Here is a 17147-nt window from a genome sequence, read left to right as displayed (position 1 = left end):
CATATTCGTTTTGTCTGATAATCGTAAACCTGTTACGTGTCTCGCATTTACATTTTATGTTTGTTTAGGTTGCTCAACCAATTCTATCAATGTAACGTAACTAAAGCAACTGTCATGCAAGTGGGGGGTGGGGGGTGGGGGGTGTTCAGCTAGCTATAAAATCATGTTTTTTCTCCGGGAAATGTCGGTACCAAATAACGAATATGATAGCTTTTATTCACCTGTTTCGTTGATTGATAACGGAATTTTGTCATTTTTTTACTTCTCCTCTTCGAATGTACCTTGGAGTTCAGCATTTTTGTTTTACTTTGTTTTTCTTTTGTTTTGTGTCGTCTATTTATTGTTTTATAATCTCCTTGAAACATATAGTATTTTAGTTTTTGTTAAGCATTTTCAATTTCTTGAAAAACAAACAGGTTGTGAACTACCGAAAATGATTTTGCTGCTGGTCACTTAGTCGAATAATGTCAGTCGTTATATTCCACCGATCTCCCATTAATCTTTGATTGCCTCGATGGGCTATAGGCCGCTAGAGGGCGCAGAATTATTTGAGTAGCCTAGTCACAATAAAATTAGCGATACCACTGTTTTAATAGAAAAACAAAGGATATCGGATATTTATTCATGACACAAAATCAGTACACACACAAAAAAGAAAAGGAACAGCGCTTTTATTGCTGTTGTTCGTCTTAATGTATTGTCTTGTTTTTTTTATAATTCCTTTTAAATGTATTTAAAAGATGGCAAAATTTTAGTATGTAGACATCTTGTTTTGGTTTATAAACGTTCGTAAGAGTTAATATGAAAATGGGATAGTAGCAAATAGGCGAGTGACTTTAACCATAAAATTTAATTTTTAATGCACCTACCTAACACACGGCTAAATTATATATCATTTGAAAGCTACACATCTGTACTATCTGTTTTGCCCGGTCGTAAAAAAATCGTACGGTGCAATTTCCGTCAAATCAAGATCAAAAGCCAAGGACGAATAAGTGCATATTTTCTAAGATTTCAGCCTGATTGCATAATATGACTTTTATATACTAAATTCACATATGCAAACAATTTAAACTTTTAGCAGCGAGATTAACAGTCATTATTCAATCGATTTTTTAATATTTAAAGCGTGTTTTTGACAGAGAGCACATGTTTCCTGAAATTCGAGTAAAAGTTAACAAAATGTGTGAAAACCCAAATTTTTCTTTCTGGTGCAAATGCTAATTAATTAAAACTAAGTAAAACCCTGTAATGACTATCAAAGAAGTTTTTGACATCATAAAATTTCCTAAAATTATGCTTACTTCTAATCAAACAGCAAATCATAACAATTCATACAGTTGCCCAAAATACCGCCATCTGCGAAAAAACAGCTTTTAAGCATTTTTTCCTATTTAAACATTGTATGTGGTCAATATAAGACTTAATAAACAAATTCTTAGGAATCTGAAAAATTTAGAGTAAAAAAATATGTGCGCGAATCATCTTATTGCTTGAAATAAAGGGGGTGAAACTAAGAGATTGCAATCTGCATTGTAACTACCAGACTAGTTTTACGACAAAAGAAATGAGCAAAAAACAACCCATAAAAACACCCCTTACTACCAAATCATAAACTTTTCATTTCTATGTAACAACATTATAGCAACGCCTGCATATCTATACTACTAAAGGAGGAGACCGATTTCATTGAGCCTCAACTCCTCTGAAATAAAGGCAACTATAGTATACCGCTATTCAATAGTCATCAATAGATGTACTAGTAACTGAAATTAATCCGGGTCACAAAGCAAAAACTAGGAAAACGCATCAACTATAAGAGGAACACAACGATATAACAGAAACACAGAACTGCTACAAAAACAAACGCCAACATACAAAGAAACAGATTGTTCGATACCAACTGCCATATGCCTGACTTGGTACAGGACATTTGAAGAAAAATGGTGGTTTAAACATGTTTTAAACCAGAGTTCAAATGCAAAGGTGAAATCATCCCTTTGAAAATTTCATGGACCTCACTACGAGTTGGTTGACAATTATGAGATATCTGTTTCGCAAGATGACGACTGATAAGTTCCATCGACTTAACCAAATTGCCGTCATTTCTGCCGTGATTGTCACCGACCGAATAAGGCTTGGCACCGAGTTAGGAAATACATGAGCCACAAGACGGGTAAAAGAGTGCCGTGGTGTAGTGGTTAGTGCATCGGACTGAATTTTCGGCTCTTCCTTGACACCATTTGTGAGTATGGTCTTGAGGAAACGGTAAAAGTCCGTCGGAAGGGGACGATAAATGGCTGACCCGTGTTAAGAGAGAGCCATATCTCTTGCACGTTAAACACACCTTTGTAGATTTCGAAAAAGAGCAGGCTAATGCCGCTACAAGGCAGCACTCGCACCCGCAAAGTGGAAAGCGATCAATTTAAATTGCAAAACTTGTTTCGCAATCCACTATAAATAAATATGTTTAAACTAAGACGGGTGTCACATGTGGAACATGATCTGCCTACCCTTTTGGAGCCCCTGAGTTCACTCAAAATTATTTTTGGGGGTTTGTGTTACTCAATCTGTAGTTTTATATGTTGTGTTTTGTATACTGTTGCTTGTCTTGTTTGTTTTTTGCCCGGCTTTGTCAGTTCGTTTTTAATTATGAGTTTGATGTCACTTTGATATATTTCGTCACTATTCAAGTAGTAAAAAGTTTTAAAATTATAGATCAGTGTAGCTAAATGTATCATGATAACGATTTGGTTCTATATATATATATATATATCACCGTGAGCAAATTAAGTTATTTTCGCGGATATTTGTCTTATTGCGTTAATCTTCTTCACTTAACTTTGAGGTGATTTTTTGGCCGATTTTCATTACTGCAAGTTAATGTCTTTAAAGTAAAATAATACCAAAGGGACAATCAACATCACAAACCATGAATCAATGTCATTGTGTATGTAAAACACTATAAGCAGTTGTGAAATAACAAAATGAAAAAGTCAAATACCCTTTCTGACCTCATAAGATCATTCGCTGTTAGGAGTGTTCGTTTTCATGGTATGCTGTGTTTTTTTGACAGGTGTTCGTCTCTTGGACTTTAATTTTATTTTGTTCATGGTTTTGATTAACTTTATTTGTTTCTTACGGAAGCTTATAGGGGCCTTATGCTAGTTACTTAAGGCCCCTATAAGCTTCCGTACATTTGTATTTTTAAAGCTTATGTAGAAAATACTCAAAGCATCTTTTATTCAAATAATTAAAGCGATTAAACTTCTAAACACATTGAATATGACTTACTATAACACGATTTTAAACTAAATAAGAAGCAGCCGCATTTTATTTAGTTCGTTTATATCCCGCTTTAGACAACAAAGTATTTCTAAACAAGTTTACCTATTTCAATGTGGTCTACGATTTAGTCGCAAAGTAATGTTTGCATTTAAACATGATTACAAAAAGTAAAAAAAGTTTGACTTCGTAAAAAACATATTTTAACCTCAATTACCCTGCATATATTCTTTTCTTACGTTAAATAACCCTTCTTTTATTATGGAAAATCATTCTCCTCCCTGATATTCACAATTATCGATGTGCTATTTTAACATAGATTAACAAAATGATCGCTATTTGCAGATGGCAGATTTTTGGTCAATAGAAGGTTGTTCCATGAACAATAACTAATAATTGCATCTTAAAATTACAAAACAAATATTCCTTGACCTAAAACATATACATTTATTCATTTTTTAGCATACAAATATCGATTCCCCAAGATATATTTTGCTTTTTGAATAATATTTCATTTTTTTAGGATTTGTGATAAATTTCAATTTTCGGGAAATTTTGCGCATCGAATCTCTTATTTTTTGTTTGATTTGGAAATTATGTATCATGTTCCATAAAATTCATATGATCTTTTGGAAAATTTTATGGTACAAGAATTAGAAAAATGGCGTTTTATTTAGTAATCTCAAAAATTGGAATGTTTTTTCATGACCTTTGACCTTGATTTAACAAAAATTGCACTGTACGATTTTTTTACGACCGGGCAAAACAGAAAGTACAGATTAACAGCTTTCGAATGATATATAATACAGCCGTGTGTTAGGCGGGTGCATTAAAGTCGTTAACTAAGCGTCTTTTTGAAATAAATCACTCGCCTAAAAGTCGCCTTTTACACGGGGTTAACAGTAAGGATATTCAATTTATGGCTTTTAGTACACTTTAAAAGGGTATGAAGGGGATCTCTTTGTTTCTGTAAGATTGATTTAAGAATTCAGTGATTTAAAACTTATAGACACTTGTCAGGTTTTGAATAGCTAAATTGAAATCAGATACCAATTCAGATGTGCGTTTTGGTTTGTTTATGAGGTTGTATTGATTTTCTTTGATGTACATCTTGCAATTGGACAATGTATCGACTGACTGTTATTTGACATTCAGAGGTGAACACTGATGTAACTTTGCTTCTAAGTCATTTATTTTATGAGGAACCTATAGTTCAATTGGTGAAATTGAAATCATCCCTTCGTAAATTTTACGGACGCCACCACGAGTTGGTTGACCGTTATGGAATAACCGTTTCACAAATGATATCCAATATGTTCCTTACATCGTAACTACAATCCCCTTCCCTTTCATGAATGTGACATACCGAATTAGACTATTTACCGGATTTGTTATTACATGAGCAACACGATGGGTGCCACATGTGGAGCAGGATCTGATTACCCTTCCGGAGCACCTGAGATCACCCATAGTTTTTGGTTTGGTTCGTGTTGCTTATTCTTTAGTTTTCTATGTTGTGTCATGTGCACTATTGTTTGTCTATTTGTTTTTTTTCATTTTTAGTCATGGCGTTGTCAGTTTATTTTCGATTTATGAGTTTGACTGTCTCTCTGGTATCTTTTGTCGCTTTTTTATCAATATCTAACACACCTATGTCGACTGTGGGTGCATTGAGTGGCATTGTTTTGTTCGAAAAGAATTTATTATATACCTTCTGTTAACAGTCTTGAACTGATGTTTATCCACATTACACTTACTTGTGTTTCTGATCTATTTACGACTTTATTTAGAATTGTAATAAACATAAACTGCTTAGACCATTTCGGTTGGGGCAATCATATTACTCTCACTCTAGCTTATTTTGGTTATTGTTGTGATTCTGTTTCTACTTTAACCTATACAAAAAAGGACAGAGCCGTTGTCACACCTCGAATGTGAAATACCAAATTTGACTTTTCACCGGGTTTATACCTACATGAGCAGCACGACGAAGTATGCAATGTTAGTTTATTTTCTATTTTTTATAAATTTTAATGTCCATTTGGTGTCTTTCGCCTCTCTTCTAGAAAACATACATGGATCATGAGATGTAAGATTAATGTTCAAACCAAATGCATCTTAAAAAGATAAAGAATTATGGAAAGTTATATGGCAAGACATGAACCGATTTTTAAAAGACAACAGGCAGGATCAGCGGCAAATGGGTTGATAAATTTCAATTGCTTGGATTCGAGCGTCACAAATGAGTGCAGAGACGATGCTGGTGTCCAAAGTAAGCATGGTATAAAGATAAAGGCGAAACCAAATACGTATCAAACATTTTGCGTTCATAATGATGGGATCTTAAAAATGAATACTGTATATATCTGGTACTGGCATGATGTAATAATATATCTAAATTAAAATTAACTGATAATGTTATCCCTCAAACGAATGTAGCAAACAGTGCTTTGATATGCAATCCGATTCTTTGACACTAGCCGCAAGGTCTAATTCATTTATAACATCTTGCCTGAAGCTCAGTAGTCAGTTGAAATTGCAGGTTCTTTTTGCTAGGAATGGCACAAACTACTATTTCATTATTCATATTTACATAAAAATTAAGCCTCTATGGTCCTTATCAGCATTTAGAATGCACCATATTAAAACAAAAACAAAACTGTCACACATGTTCTTGTAAATACATTTATGTTTTACGAAGAGTGAAAAAAATACATTTAAAAACAACAAATCTGGTATCCTTACTTTGATCCATCGAAAATAATTCTTCGCTCATTAATTTACTATACATTGATTATCCTTGACTAAGTCTGAGACATCACATAACAACATATGCCCGTTTACCCTAAAAGAACAAATGTATACAAAAGGAATGTTATAAAGAAAAGAAAACACAACAGACGATCGATGACTAACGCCACCTGGTGCCATTCATTTCTCACATCCTGTCTTGCTTCCAGAACAGTAGCCCTGAAAGCCATTGTATGAACGTGACGTAAAATTTCTTCGATGTCTTTTTCCATCTTTGATTGTGTAGTCGTGGTATCAGGTTTAGTCATGCTGTCAAGAGGTCGATCGAGTCCTCTCATGGAAACCGTCTCAGATTCATCCAAAGGATAATAGGTGTCATCGCCGAGACAAACAAGTCTTTTCAAGCCTCGTAAGAAGAACTGCAATGAAAAAAAGATATCATAAATGTTATTCACCAACTGGAAATAAATTTCATTGTCTCGACAATTAAAAATCAGGAGAGATTTGGTTGCTATGATATCAATCGAAAATTAGCTTTTTTTTGACATCGAGAATATTGAAACATTTTTTGCCAGAATCGCTAAAAGTTATATTAATTAAAAAAAAATCAAATATACCTTTAGATTAGAATGCGTAGTACAGTAATATATGATATAAAGACATATCTATAAAAGTTGTAAATAAATTATCATAGTATATTAATGTGATCTTCAGTATCATTTTTTTTCTTACTTACGAAAGGGAGTAACACATTAAGTTTCAACTGAGACACCCTATAACAAGGTTCGAAATTATGCCAGGTATATACATAATTATTGCAAATGAGGTGGAGATGATATTTTTTGACAGTTGAAAAAAAAACCCGAAACAATATCAAATAGATCAGAATATAAACGAATGTGTGACGACTGACAATTTGCATTTTAGACCTTTTTACAATTAAACTTCCTAATTTCATTTCGGTTATGATATTAAACATTGACCACGATTCACTTTGAAAAAAAATAGATTTTCTTTATCATTCTTTTCATTTATAATTAAAATTTTTGAATTTAACTATTTTATCAAATTCGTTTTTAATAGTGTTTAAAAGTGAAAAAAAAAATAAAAATAATTAAAAAAGTCAGCATTCGTGGAAATAGAATATAAAGAAAAAAACCCGTGAACATAGGGAAGAGAAAAATTTTAAACAATAGTCATTTCCTATTTAAACGAAACATTATTTTAAATTCACATCCGTACATTAACATGAACATTAATGACTATGGCAGAAGTTATGCTCCTTTTTAAATTATTTACAGTAGTCTTTCTACAAAAAGGTAGGGACGTTGATAGTGTTAACCAAACTGATAAAGCTTGTGTGTTAATTATTAGTAAGAGATGTTCTTTATTTACATTTGAGCGTGTTTGTAAGCATGTATAAAAGTATTTTCTTTTCACAAGACATTTTACAGCATACGTTCAAATTTATATTCTTTATAGAATGCCTTTTATAGAAGAGGGACGAAAAATACCAGAGGGACAGTCAAACTCATAAATCGAAAATAAACTGAAAACGCCATGGCTAAACATGAAAAAGACAAACAGACAAACAATAGTACACATGACATAACATAGAAAAACTAAAGAATAAAGAACACGAACACCACCAAAAACTAAGGGTAATTTCAGGTTTTCCGGAAGGTTAAGCCTTCATTCAAACTAACTCATTTAGCTTGTGTTTATTTGTTTTGAAGTGTTCCTCATGTGCATTTGTGATTATTTTAAAACAAACACTGCTGGCCTAGCGCAAGGCATATAACAGTGTTTATTCATCAACACCAAATTTTATGGTTTATGGGGAGAATGGAATGTTTTTAATAATAATCAGGATAAAAAACTAGTGTTGTGTTTTTCATCAATGATGGTGCAAACCGATTCTTTCAAGTTATCCGTTATTTTTTTTTTATCAGTAATGTATAACTTTCTTATATAATAATATCATTTGTTTTTGAATTCAGTGGGTAACGAATATCATTATATTCTATTAGTGAAAACAATCATATGGCAAGTCAAACGCATTTAATTTTCAAACATTGACAGAAACTTAATTATGAATCTCTCTCTCTTTCCTTCTTTCAATGACAATGATAAAAAAGATGCTTCGTGATATTTTTCATTTTATATTTGACTTCTTTTACATGTAAAATGCATTCTGATTTATTCCTTATATTTCAGTTCATGCAGAAAATTGTAAAAATATAACCAAGACGACAGGTATTTTTTTGGTAAAAATTTACAATAAAAAATCATTAAAAAAGTCAAAAAAACCAATGTTAGTACACATTGAATGTAAATCAGTTCTAGTGTTTAACAAAAGAACAAAGTATGTAGATGAACATCCGGCATAAAATGTAACACTGTCAATACACGATCACTAAAAAAATTATTATAAAAGTTAAAACAAATCAATGAAATGATCAACACGAAACAATATGAGGAAAATATAAAACAAATAGAAACCGATGAGTTTTCAACAAACTTTTGGTATTTTAAATTAAAATATTGGATTATATTTAACACAATGTGTTTTTATTACAACAGGAAAATAACAATGAGGAAAATGTGAATTTCAATTAACGGATTTCCTTTTGTGTATGTCGTTAATAATAAACCTGGACTTAGTTGAACCCATTATTCAATTTATTTCACTATTTAAAGATTATTAGTAATTTAGACACAAAACATACAAGGTATTTTTACAAACATGTATAAATATCGTTACAATTTTCAAGTGTATTTTTCTAAATATTAATTATTGATTATTGATTGTTTCTGTATGAAGTCAAGCAACCAATAATAAAGTTTATGATACTCAGATGTTATTTCTTGAAGTTAAGTTTTTCAACTTTAGTTTTATATTCTGATATGGTATACAACTGTTTATTGTTAATGTGCCTATATATACTTATGTTTTGGAGGTATATTATACCATAATTCTAAACTGAAGTGATTTACCTCTACCTGATGAAGATAATTGCAAAAAAAAAAAAAAAGCGTGACCGACGAAAATCAGTATCGCACTATTTTTTTTAAATACAAATCGATCAGTACAAAACTTTGATTTTTTTGGTAAAAAACTAAGATTTTTTTACCCCAGGAATTAACTACCTTAGCTGTATTTCGTAAAATCTATAAGAATTTTTAATCTTCAAAGCTTTTCATCTTCGAACTTTATTTGGCCTTCTGAACTTTTTTTTTATTCAAGCGTCACTATAAGTTTTTATATATGTAGATAAAACGTGCGGCTGATGTACAAAATTGCTATCCTTGTATCTATGATTATATCTATGATTAGTTTATTTGCTTCCGGCCCTTTATTAGAAACCGATCAGGAGCTAATGCTTAGATAAAAGAAGAAAAAAAAAAACCGCGCGACTGGCGTACAAAATTGCAATCCTTGCATCTTTGATTGGTGTATTTACTTCCGACCCGATATTAGAATCCCTAATGGCCGAACCGACCAGGAGCCAAGGCTTGGATAAAGAAGAGAAAGAAACAAAACGGAAAATTAAGTCATCAATCGAAAAAATACCCGTCATAACTGAAAAACCACAACAGTTTACAGTTGGGCTATAAAGTTATTTGCATGATTTGAACGATACAAATTTGACAATTCATGATTAAGGTTTAACAAAAGTTGGAACTCCCTCAAGCAAATATCAGTATATATGTCATTGTACTAAAACTTGAGTTGCACTTTCCGTCCACGAATTTGATTAATATATTAATAAGGCGATATTGGCTTCACGCAATTTTTCCAGGAACGTTATCGCACTCACCAGAACAATTGGTATACTATATTTGATATCGTAAAATATTCATTTGTAAATATAAATAATTTTAACCGACGGTACATTACAGAGCAAAAGGAAGCTATTTACCCGATAACGAGTTCGAAACAACCATATCTGGATGTGTTTAAAAATGGAACAATGTTAAAACTGATATGTCAGGGTAATGTCGGTTACCATCCAAATGATCTTCAATGGTGTTATAAGAAACGAGAAGATAATTCCTTCCTTGATTATCCTAGAATTCAAGATCTTAGTCAGAGAGAAGCACAATTGTTACCAAATTGTACATATACTCGAAATTCGACCCTACATTATACAGTTACGACAGATGGCGTAGAGTTCATATGTAAAACGAACAAAAACACGGGATGCATACTAGTAAATACAAATTTGACAGCTTATACAATTCGCATTGGTATGTAACATAACTATTGATTTTAAGAACCTTTAAAGAAGACAGTTAAAATTTAACGATTCATTCTAAAGAAAACTATTTAGCATATTATATAGATTTTCCTTAAATTCATATTATTGCAATAGCTAAACCTGAAAGAAGAAGTACATTTTCTCTTGCATTTTTTTACATTCATTTTCAAAATAGATATTGATCTCTGCAGATATATACAATGCTAGTGTGATAAAAAGAGGCGAAAGATTTCAAAGGGGCTTTCAAACTCATAAGTCAGAAATAAACTGACAACGCCGTGGCTAAAAAAGAAAAATCCAGAAAGACAAACAAACAACTGAACAGAAAACACAACATAGAAAACTAGAGTGAGCAACACGAACCCCAACAAAAAATGGCGGTGATTCAAGGTACTACACAACCTTCTTTATGTTATATTTCGGAGCATATAACCATCAATATCTAAGTGTTTTTAAAAAGATGTCAAATTTTGCAATACAAAACAAAAATGATTTTGAGTACACCCCCAAACTTCAAAAGACGTACACGTTACCAACATTGGACAACATGTATATCTGACCTTGAAGGCATAAAACTTTGCTCAGTGCTCTGAGCACAAAAATCATGCTTGGAAAATAAAATCAAGCAATTTGATTGGTTGATTTTCGAGTCTGAGTACAAAAAACATGCTCGAAAGTTTTATGACCGTGAGGCCTGGGGTAAGGATTTGCTTTATTTCTAAGATACAAAATCATTTATTTAAGTGTTGGATTACCATTACTGAACAATTCACAACAAATAGAACACGGTCGAACTTGTCTAGAATCAGTGCATAGAGCTGCATAGAGCTAAATAACATGTTGTTTTATTGGATAAATGTAATTTTTTTGAGAAATCATAACAGTATTACAATTAAACTCGAACCACAATAAACAAGGGGTGATTTCACTCCAAAACAAAAATCCAAAAACTACAAAGCCTTTATATTTTTATTTCATTTGCGAACAATTGATACGCATCATTATAAATAAAGCAGCTGGAAATATCAAAGGTTCAGTTGGGTTGTAATAATTCCAACATAATCCAAAAAAAATATTAAACACAATCGTTGTTCAATATTGCCTTCTTGGCATGCTTACAGTCTAATACATCGAGACATACTGTTAGGACCAATTAGCCGATATGAGGTTTAAATATTCATCATTAAAAGAAAAAAATAAAGAAAATAAATCTATAGTTTTGGGAAGTGTAAATATTAATCAACACAAAGACAATTGCAGTCCTAAATACTACATCTTCTGAAAGACCGATTTTCCTATTATAATTCACATATAGATGAAGGCAATAGTTGTATACCGCTGTTCAACTAATATAAATAAATTGATTTAACTTATATTTTTCTCTAATCAATCAATTACATGTGCTCTTAAACATTAATGATAACATAAACTGCAAATACCAGAAGAAAACAAAGAATCCAACTGTATATATATTCATTTCAGAAACCATCTAATTTAAACACGTGTTTGTACAACTAGTCAGAAATGTTTGGATTTCTTAAAATATCATTTTAAACTACTAAAAATTTCTTATTAAGTTAACCAGATTAAACGTTTAGAATGAGCAAGGTTTACTCTAAAAAACTCTTGAATTTTAATTCGCCATTTCAGAATATGATGCCTTGATGCAATATTTTTAAAACCTTACAGCAAAGATAAACGAGAAGTATACTATGGAGATTGGCTAACAGCGTTTAAAACAAAGTGATTTAAACAAATGACGTGACGTTATTTTCATTTGGGATACGAACAAAAAAACATACCCATAGTCGTATAACTTATGAAACAAGGAATTACAACACATCTGACAAGTAATAAGAATATATACATAAGATTTAACTGTTTTCGCTCTGAATAACGAATGTATATAAACTCATCATAGATACCAGGATTAAATTTTTATATTTACGCCAGATGCGCGTTTCATCTACAAAAGACTCATCAGTGACGATCGAATAAAAAAAAATATTAAAAGGCTAAATAAGGTACGAATTTGAAAAGAATTGAGGACCAAAAATTCATAAAAGGTTTGCCAAATACAGCTAAGGTAATCTATTTCTGAGGTAGAAAAGTCTTAGATTTTAAAAAATTCAACATTTTGTTAACAGTTAATTTATAATTATGAACATATCAATGATAACTCATGTCAACAAAGAAGTATTATAACATTGTTTTTTCTTCTTCTTTTTTTTTCAGCAAACGTTACATCCGAGGCTTCTTCTGCGAACATAGGAGTTTACAACTTTCATTTGTCTGTCATTTCAGTAATAAGCACAATCTCTAAATCAATATTTATAACTGCAATACTGCAACTAATTATATTTACGTAACTGTGTAAATTATAGGAGTGCCAACGTTGTTCTATTTACATGTTCATATCAACAATATAAAAAAAATAGTCAAAATATCAAAAACAGCCGAATGTCAGTGTGATAATCTGCAAATGATGAAAAACATATTTTCTTTTCTGTGATAATTTTAACATTAATTTTATAAATTATAGATTTGTTTTGATTCATATGTACTGAATTTTATTTATAATACTTTTGAATGTTACTTATAACATCATTGATGATATACCAGTAATTATTGGAAATTTAAGGTTTAAAGAACAAACACCACTTGGGTTGTATCGTTGCGGGTTTTATTTTTCTTCATTTTTCATTAAACGTAACAAAAATTGAAACCACTCTAAATTAACTTCATTTGTTAATTCAACTATACACATCAAACCAATGGGAATCATTGTTAGATTTTCATGTTGTATTTGAAGGCAAAAGCAAAATAAATAAATAAATAAATAGGGAATTGGTATTTAATTTTAGTTTATTTGAATTTGAATACTTAAGATAACATAATTCAGAAAATTTGTAAAAGCAAACAAATATAAATAAATACTGAAGTTCAGATAATGGTAAAATGAATAATCAAATACATCTTCAACTTTTCTATGAACACCAACTGTGTTCCTCTCCCGCCATTTGTTTTCTTTATTCGTTTGTGATGGACTTTAAACAAGGTCTTTAAGAAGAATAAACATGACATAATTATCCATTATCGCCTGTAGCAAATCCATCTGCTGTCATTTTTATCAATTTAACCTTCTGCGATGTAGATGATATTTGCATATAAAATAATTTATATTTTGGTTACTATTGTAATAATATCTATCTTATTGCATTTGATATAAAGGATACACGATACACAATAAGCCTCCATCTTTCACAAATTGCGCATGTCACTTGATAGTGAAGTGTAGCAGACAGTTACAATTAAAGGCAACGAAATTATTTAAATTTGCCATTGTGAAGTTTCGATTGCTTGTAGAAACCAAGAAGCAACACCTGTTTAAGGAGTATATACCTCTCTGTTAATGGAGTATACACCTCTCTGTTAATATGCATTTCTAAAATACCATTTTTCTGTCGTGATTAAAATCAATATAGGGTTATATATATGAAGTCAATAAACGAAAAGTTCGTAATGGAAAGTTGAAATGAAATCTTCTGCAGATCGATATATTTACCGACGCAATAGTGATTTATTTGACCATAACTAAATAAATCTGTGTCAAAGATTACCACTGCCACGATCATGATAAGTTTTCCTCGTTTTTGACTTCATATTAAATGACTTCAAAATCACAGATACTTTTGTTTTCAATGAGCAGTGCAGATGCTGCTATTAGGGCATGAAATGGTCACCTTTCTGCAGATCACCCCGTCAATAGTAGAGTTATAGTTCTTGTTTCTTTGTATTTTGTTCTCCGTGAAACAAATCATCATCTGACAGCTGTACCCATATTTTTGAAATTTTTAGATTTTACGTCTGTTTTGTTTTTTTCACACATCGTTGTCAATAAAAGGAATTTTATGCGACCGTCATATAATTTCCAAATTGTAAAGTTTCCATTTCTATGTAGCAACATTCCACCGGTGCCTGCATACGGAATATATATTTCCCCAATTGATACGATATTCCCGTGCTTGTATTTCCTATCATGATTTCCTTGATAGACAGTTGCTACTCACAACGAAGCTATTAAACCAAGAGTTCCAAATGGTGAATTTGAAATCATCCCATCGTAAATTTTACGGACACCATCAAGTTAACCGGTATTGAATATCTGTTTCACAGATGTTCGCGGATATATTCCTTATTTAGTTAATGCCACCCGGTCTCCTTTTCACAAATGTGACCTACCGAATAAGACTTTTTACCGGGTTTGTAATTACATGAGCAACACGACGGGTGCAACATTTGGAACAGAATCTGCTTATCCTTTTAGAGCACCTGAGATCACCCCCAGTTGTTAGTGGAGTTCACGTTGCTTAGTCTTTAGTTTTCTATGTTCTGTTTGTGTAATATTGTTTATTGATATAGGAAGATGTGGTATGAGAGTCAATGAGACATCTTTCCATCCAAGTCACAATTTATAAATTAAAGTAAACCATTTGTCTGTTTGTCTTTTTTGTTTTTTTCTGTTTTAGCCATGGCGTTGTCCGTTTACTTAGATTTATGAGTTTGATTGTCCCGCTAATATCTTACACACAGTATATATAGTATACTTACATGTCGTATGAATACTGGAACCTTTTGTCGTCGTGGTCCTCGAGACTGAATATTAATGGTCCAAATAGACGTCAGAATTGACAGTGCAATCCAGACCGCCGTTATGGTATAATAACTTGCTAAAAATGCAGAAGAGTTTATTTTATACTTTTTCTATGTGTTCTATACTAAGAAAATCTTGATATTATTACGGAACAATCACTTCTTTTTTTTATAAGTGGTCAATATATCTGGTTTGAATATCCAAAATACAACCCGCAAATATTCACTGTGAAATCCTTACATCGGCGAATTTACAAGAAAAATAAAGTTTGTATGTAAAAATGTATGCATGTAATCAAAATTCAAGAATATATTTAAAATAATCAAACTTAATGAACAAAACATTACTGTTTGTAGTCACTAGAAGTTATCGATGAGCATGACATCTCAGATTACAGTACATATAAGATGGTTCCTTCCATTTACCTTCGCAGTTCAAGTTGACTCTCAAATACTTTTGATATTAATATACGAAAGTCTCTTAAAATCTCTCTTATTATATATTCCCTCAGGTTTTTTTTATGCCCCACCTACGATAGTAGAGGGGCATTATGTTTTCTGGTCTGTGCGTTCGTTCGTTCGTCTGTTGGTCTGTCCTTCCGTTCGTCCCGCTTTAGGTTAAAGTTTTTGGTCAAGGTAGTTTTTGATGAAGTTGAAGTCCAATCAACTTGAAACTTAGTGCACATGTTCCCTATGATATGATCTATCTAATTTTAATGCGAATTTCACGGTCCACTGAACATAGAAAATGATAGTGCGAGTGCGGCATCCGTGTACTTGGGACACATTCTTGTTTGTATCTTTTATTTATTTCTTCTAAATCGATTAACGAGATTTGAGGATCGGATAACTACTGTCGCATATATTTATTCATTTTTATGTAAAGAACATACTAGTGACAGGTTTAGCCAACTAGGTTCAATCCACAGTTTTCTACAGAAGGAAATTCTTGTACCAAGTCAGGAGTGTGACAGTTTTTTTCCATTCAAATGATGTGTTTGAGTTGAATTTTCCCATTCGATAAGGGACTTTCCGTTTTGAATTTTCATTGGAGTTCGATATTTTTGTTATTTAACTTTTTAAAATGACATTTGATTTCGTAAATATCTAACCAATGAACTTTTACTTTCTTACACATTTATGTCTATACAAATTGTATGCATAATGTCCATTTAATAGACTAGGCATACCACGATATATAAAATTGCGATGTAGATAGGTAGGCAATTGCACATATGTAATATTTTTACCTAGTGTTGGCACAGTAGAATGTGTTTCTGGGAGCATGTCTTGTAGCATCGTCAATAGCAATAACAAACCTAACATTAAAATAGAACCTATAATGGAAATAAAAACATGTGTAAAAATTCTGGACGGGAACTATTTATATTTGACAATTTATTACATTGATTTATTTAATGATGTTTATAATTGTTTTATTCATAACGATAACCTAAATGTTGTTAAACAGCTCCACACTTAACGAATCACATTTGTTTTTTTCTGCCATGGTCTTAATTCCAAAATGAATTTAACAGATATCGACCTTACGACCAGCACTGAACATACATGTTTCTGTATACTTGGTGATATATAAGTAATTAACATGTTGGGTACTCTCCTGTTAATGTCAATTGGTCTTGTATATTAAAAACTCTTCTTCTGATGGAAAACTAAGGAGTATTTATATCAATCCCACCAATGACCAGAGTGAAATTCTAATGTCCCAGCAGTTTTTTGCTCAACAACCGTCGTTCTTTACATTTTCAGTGATAGGAATATCAAATCAAACTAATGTAAAGTTGCTTTCCATCAAATAAATTTGATCGTTCAAATTCATATATTAACAAATGTTATAGCCTTAAATCATTCCTTCTAACTATTTAAAAAAAAAACAATTTTAAACCAAAAACTACAAAGGTAAGAATTGAAATGGTAGAGGCAATGATTCAATCTTAACAAATAGTACCCTTTATATGTACCTGGCTCAATTCGTTAACTTTTCTTTTTTTTTGTGTGTGTTTTATCTTTTTGCGATTCTTAGTATTGATGTTGTTTGGTTGTTTCAACTGAGTTTATTTAAAAAAAAAGGCTAGACTTGGGATAATATATCAATCTAAATAGGCTATCAGAATTAAGTGGGTTCAGTTGCTGTCACTTTAAACGTCTCCTTTCCTTCAAATGTGTATCGAATAC

The 17147-nt window shown here is 31.6% G+C and overlaps 1 protein-coding gene and 1 long non-coding RNA gene across 3 annotated transcripts in view; one reads left to right on the top strand and one right to left on the bottom strand.

The window, feature by feature from the left end:
- Positions 1-5956: 5956 nt before the first annotated feature.
- LOC143047660 (neuronal acetylcholine receptor subunit alpha-6-like) overlaps positions 5957-17147 on the bottom strand; it is a 67308-nt gene continuing 56117 nt past the window's right edge. For both annotated transcript variants that reach the window (XM_076220844.1, XM_076220845.1), the window contains exons 5-7: positions 16202-16288; positions 14910-15028; positions 5957-6455 (exon numbers count right to left, since the gene is read on the bottom strand). In XM_076220844.1, coding sequence (XP_076076959.1) covers positions 6126-6455; positions 14910-15028; positions 16202-16288 — 536 coding nt within the window. In that variant the 3' untranslated portion in view covers positions 5957-6125. The remainder of the gene's footprint in view (positions 6456-14909; positions 15029-16201; positions 16289-17147) is intronic.
- On the top strand, positions 7237-13249 carry LOC143047658 (uncharacterized). The gene is made up of 4 exons (XR_012969625.1): positions 7237-7355; positions 8254-8292; positions 9940-10287; positions 12534-13249. It is a non-coding gene; the product is annotated as an uncharacterized LOC143047658 (long non-coding RNA).

Source organism: Mytilus galloprovincialis, chromosome 10, assembly GCF_965363235.1.
Source record: "Mytilus galloprovincialis chromosome 10, xbMytGall1.hap1.1, whole genome shotgun sequence".
Lineage (NCBI taxonomy): Eukaryota > Metazoa > Mollusca > Bivalvia > Mytilida > Mytilidae > Mytilus > Mytilus galloprovincialis.
This window is presented reverse-complemented; position numbering and strand designations above follow the sequence as displayed.